Source organism: Coregonus lavaretus (assembly GCF_964263955.1).
Source record: "Coregonus lavaretus genome assembly, chromosome: 13".
Lineage (NCBI taxonomy): Eukaryota > Metazoa > Chordata > Actinopteri > Salmoniformes > Salmonidae > Coregonus > Coregonus lavaretus.
The window spans coordinates 44839192-44844208 of record NC_140000.1 but is presented as its reverse complement, the minus strand read 5'-3'; the positions used below and the strand labels follow the sequence as shown (position 1 = coordinate 44844208).

The window sequence follows — 5017 nt, the reverse complement described above, 5'->3', positions numbered from 1 at the left end:
GTTGTTATTCAGCTGCATAATGCGTCTGGGAGTCATTGTGGGTAATGGTATCTGTGGGAGTCACTGTGGGTAATGGTCTCCAGCTATAGGTTTGGGTTGCTCAACAGAGCAAAATCTGTTGGTCTGGAGCCAAGTGGAATCTGAAATGGGTGATACCAGCAACAAATGCATAGCCTACATACAGGTAACTGCCAAAATAATGGAAACACTTGAGTTAATAAGAGATACAATGCATATTGACAGCAGGTGCTTCCACACAGGTGTAGTTTCTGAGTTAATTAATCAATTAACATCCCATCATGCTTAGGATCATGTATAAAAATGCTGGGCAGGCCATCATTCTGGCTATTATTTTGGCCACCATGGCTATGCCCCCATAGGATGACAATGCCCCCATCGACAGGGCACAAGTGGTCACTGAATGGTTTAATTTGCATGAAAACGATGTAAACCATATGCCATGGGCGTCTCAGTCACCAGATCTCAACCCAATTGAACACTTATGGGAGATTCTGGAGCGGTGCCTGAGACAGTGTTTTCCACCACCATCAACAGAACACCAACTGATGTAATTTCTCAAGGACGAATGGTGTCGCATCCCTCCAATAGAGTTCCAGAAACTTGTAGAATCTATGCCAAGTTGCATTGAAGCCGCTCTGGCTCGTATTGGCCCAATGCCCTATTGAAACACTTTATGTTGATGTTTTCTTTATGTTGGCAGTTACCTGTACATTGGGACATATCTACATAGCATTTGCAGCAATGCAGTTATGTCTTCCGTAAACAAAACACTACCACCGGTGTTGTTCTGTAAAAACGGGTGTAAATGCTTAGGGAATCTGGCCAATAGTTGTACATGATACAAATCTTAAGCTCCACAGCCACTAATCCTGTCTGTGTACAGTATACCTCTCAGTCATTGGTCATTCAGTGGCATATTGGCAGCTTTAGTGGGTGTTGGGGGATGTTGTGCAGTAACAGCACAAAGGGCATTCATTGGTCTATATGGAGAGAGGAACCATCTTATGTCAGTTTCTGAGAAATAACAGATATTTGCTACAACTAAAATAGAAATATGATAAAATGGGTGGAAAATTCTTGACAACAATTCACTAGAACCCTCTGTCATAAAACTGTCATTACCATGACATAACAGGTGTTATAAGCAGACCTAAACTGACATCCGTTTTGACTGCTTATAACAAGTCTTTATGACGAAGATTTCAAGTAACCTGTAGCCAATGCCCATTTATCAGTTGGACCCTTACGTAGGTTTGAAAATCCTAGTGCTACTTTCCTTCTCTGTCTCTCTCTCCTACCTCCCTTCAACACACTGTAAACATATACATATCAAAACATTCTCCCTGTAATCGTAATGTGCGTATTGTCATCCCTTTCAGTTCAACCAGACCTCCCCTCTCCCTGCTCCCTTTTTACAAAACTCATGACAGGTAGTCAAATAGACAGTCACAGTGAGCAAGGGAAGGGGTGTCATGCCTTCAGGGGACACAGCGTCATCTCTGATTGGCCCGCAGTCTCTCTTTCTCTCAGACCCTCCCGCCTCTCCAACGCCGACAGACAGATGGAGACAAGACGGCGGTCCTTCCTCAGCTGACGGGACAGACCAAGCAGAAGGAGGCAGGTTTTTGTCTTTCACTGTTCCACCTGTAGACTGCTCGTCTCGCTGACAGGCGCTTTGATTCCATTCATCTCCTCGAACACCAACTCTGTATAGGGGGATGGAGAGAGAGAGAGAGAGAGAAAGAAGATGAGGTGAAGAAAGAGGGATGAACAAAAGTGAGGAGGAAGAGAGAACATTTAGGTATGGTCAAGAACACAGCGGAAAATAACTGTTGAATCTTTAAAAAGGAAAATCCCTCTTAACCTCCTCCACTCCATCCACCCTCCATCTCTCTCTCACCTTTCCACTCCTCTAGCGTGCGGTCCTTGCTCTCCAGCGTCTGGTCGTAGGGCAGGGCCTCTGGTTCGTCGTCCGGGTCGTGGTACTGGGAGAAATAAGGGTGGGAGAGAGCCTCACTGGCAGAGATACGCCCGTCACAGTCCAGAACCAGCATGCGCTTCAGTAGATCCACAGCTGAGGGAGGGGGAGAGAGAGAGAGGGAGGGAGAGAGCGAGAAGGAGGGAGAGAGAAGAATGGAGACACAGAGAGAAAGATGGAGACCGAGATTAAGATGCAGACGCAAAGAGAAAAAGCCTAACAAAGCTGCCTTATGTAATCCATAGCCTTGGGGTGACTATAGCCTTGGGTTAAAATTAGCCTCCAGCAAATTCAGTTATCGGGTATGACTCAGTCTCACCCATTGGGTTGGCTCCTCTGAATATCTTCTCTAAGTCCTGCTGCGGCATGAAGGGTAGAGATTGGATATATTTCTGAGCCTGTGAATAGGAATCAATGTACAACAACACGTGACAATGTGGACATTACAGGGCCGATTGATCCATCAATTGGGAAATCAATCATGCTACAAGCAAAATATTGAATAATCGATCATCAAATTAATCAATCAATTACACCGATGAATGGATGTCAGGGGATCATCAGTATCATAAAAAGGAATTTGCATTGATATAGCTTCCTCATTCAAAACTAATGATGCATTCCACTTTCCCATCTCTCCCTCTATTTCTCCATCTTCTCACATGTTCAGAGGAGATCTTCTGTAGAAGGTCAGGGGTCGGCGTGCCCACCACCTCCATAATCCTCTTCAGCTGGTCGATATCTTAGATCAGGAGGGGTTCATTAAGGGCCATCATGACAGGGAAAAAGTCGTTTGGTTGGCAGGACCAACTCTTTAGGTAGAACAACTGACTGAGGTTAGCCATACTTGACTTTGCTAGAACAGGGTTTAGTTTTATGCAGACAGCATACTCCTACATTTGAGGACCCAATACATACATACAAAGTAGTAAATCACATTCCTATTTGTTTCAGTCTTTAGACTCCGGATAGTGACAGCCAATACAATTCAGTCCATTGTGAACTTCCTTTCCTTTCAGTCACTCTCAATGCACCTCCCCCTCCGACAGAAAAGCTATATCTCTAGATGGGATTGTGATGCAAATCTGGGGGGAGCTGATTTGTGTCCATAGAAAATTATTGGTGGTAACAGTGCTGGATAGTGGTTGTGGAGTGTAGTGCACTCAGTCTCAAGCCATGTCTGTGTTAGTGAAGGATACAGTCGTTGCCGGGAAACAGGACCTTCCCCTTCAGCAGCTCTCCCATGATGCATCCCACTGACCAGATATCCACTGTAACAGAGGCGTTAACATTCAGTCATCATAACAACAGGATTTTATGATTAGCCATGACGGCACAGATATATCTAGCTAGTTTTTCTTTCTGGATAGAACTGTATGATGATAGAGTATGTGTTTGGTTATAATGTTAGAACGTGTCTGGTAATATGTGGTGTGAAATGAGGATCTTGGTTTTATGTTAATTTTGGGGTTGTATGAGTGTGGATCTGTACCTGTCTGATTGTAGTGCATCCAGTTAAGCATGATCTCTGGCGCTCGGTACCAGCGAGTCGCCACGTACCCCGTCATCTCATCATCCGTCTGTCTGGCCAATCCAAAGTCAAGGATCTGGGGGAGAGACACAGGTTGTCATGGTGATAGACATTTCCGAGTGGGGGAAGGTTGTGTTGCGATTGTCTGAGGCGTTGGGGAGTCGGGCGGCTGGGTCACTGGTCTTACCCTCAGCTCACAGTCCTCGTTCACTGCCACGTTACTTGGTTTCAGGTCCTGTGAGACAGACAGATGAAAAGTCAGACAGGTCAACACAAAGACTGTCTGAAGGGCAGGGAAATGAGAGGGAGAAAGCCATGTACACAGACAGACCGAAAGGCAGATAGAGAGACAGACAAAGTGATGTATGGATAGGACAGACAGATAGACAGACAGGTTGAAACATATAATGGGTTTTACAAGCTGGGTGTAAGGCCTACAAGCACATGCACCAAGAATCTCTCTAACACACTCACACAATATGATATTATCTACTTACACACATACCGGTACATTCTAAATACAGAATTGCCTTTAAAGACAACAAAGCGCTCAGGACAGGCAATTGCTCTCCAGGAGACCGCCTTTACCAAAAGAGGGGAGGAGGAAAAATGAAAAGAGTGGGCAAGTAGAGAAGAGGAAAGGAAAGCCACCACTCACTCTGTGGATCAGTCCTGCTGAATGGATGTACTGTTCAGGGGGAGACGGAAAAGGGACAGGGCAGCGGGATGGGGGAGGAGAGAGGAAAGAAAGGAGAGAGAGAGAGAGAGAGAGAGAGAGGTCAACAGTGCGTTCCAGCATTGGCCCCTGTCTTAAAGGGTCTACATTTTTTGTTCATTCCTTGGTAACTAGGTTTGCTAGTTACTAGGCTGGCTGGTCAGGCCCCTGTTAACTGTGTTGCCTAGTGAGGCAGGCATAATGTAGCTTTCAAACTTAGCAGTATATCTGAGTTTGTAATCAAATGTGAAGGTACAGTTGTCTTTATGAGTAAAAACAATTATAATCAGGGAAGGTTGCTGTGTACTGTCAGTGTATGGGATAGTATGTAACAAAAAAACATGTCTAAACATGGTACGTTGGGGGGTTAATTACCTTGAGGCCTCTGAGCAGCTGGTAAATAAGGAACTGCACATGCTCATCAGAGAGACGTTGGAATTTGACTATGTTGTTCAGGTCTGCCCCCATCAGGTTAGTTACCAGGTAGCTGGGAAGAGGAGGAGGAGGAGGGGACTTTTAGAACAGTGCGTGGTGATATTCCAATTCAGTTATACAGTACATGCCTTGAATCATGGTGAAAAGCTCTATTTAAATGCAATATGTCATCATCAGAATAATCATGACAGTATCATTACTGTATGCGGTATGTTGGACATCTTTCAGTAGTCACTCACACTTCATGGAAGTCCTCTAGCGTTGCAGCAGGGGAGAATACATCCAGTAGTCCTATTACCTGTTGAGGGAGGGGGTTGACGCCAAAGTGTTACAACTC

At 45.1% G+C, this 5017-nt stretch overlaps 1 protein-coding gene across 1 annotated transcript in view; it reads right to left on the bottom strand.

The window, feature by feature from the left end:
* Positions 1-1653: 1653 nt before the first annotated feature.
* The window catches only part of LOC311140578 (mitogen-activated protein kinase 11-like), a gene marked incomplete at its 3' end in the record, with an annotated part of 16847 nt that continues 13483 nt past the window's right edge, over positions 1654-5017 (bottom strand). The window contains exons 3-12 of the mRNA XM_084175697.1: positions 4920-4978; positions 4621-4732; positions 4189-4218; positions 3718-3765; positions 3492-3606; positions 3199-3270; positions 2662-2741; positions 2319-2397; positions 1922-2095; positions 1654-1727 (exon numbers count right to left, since the gene is read on the bottom strand). Of these exons, the coding sequence (XP_084031823.1) occupies positions 1654-1727; positions 1922-2095; positions 2319-2397; positions 2662-2741; positions 3199-3270; positions 3492-3606; positions 3718-3765; positions 4189-4218; positions 4621-4732; positions 4920-4978 (843 nt within the window). The remainder of the gene's footprint in view (positions 1728-1921; positions 2096-2318; positions 2398-2661; positions 2742-3198; positions 3271-3491; positions 3607-3717; positions 3766-4188; positions 4219-4620; positions 4733-4919; positions 4979-5017) is intronic.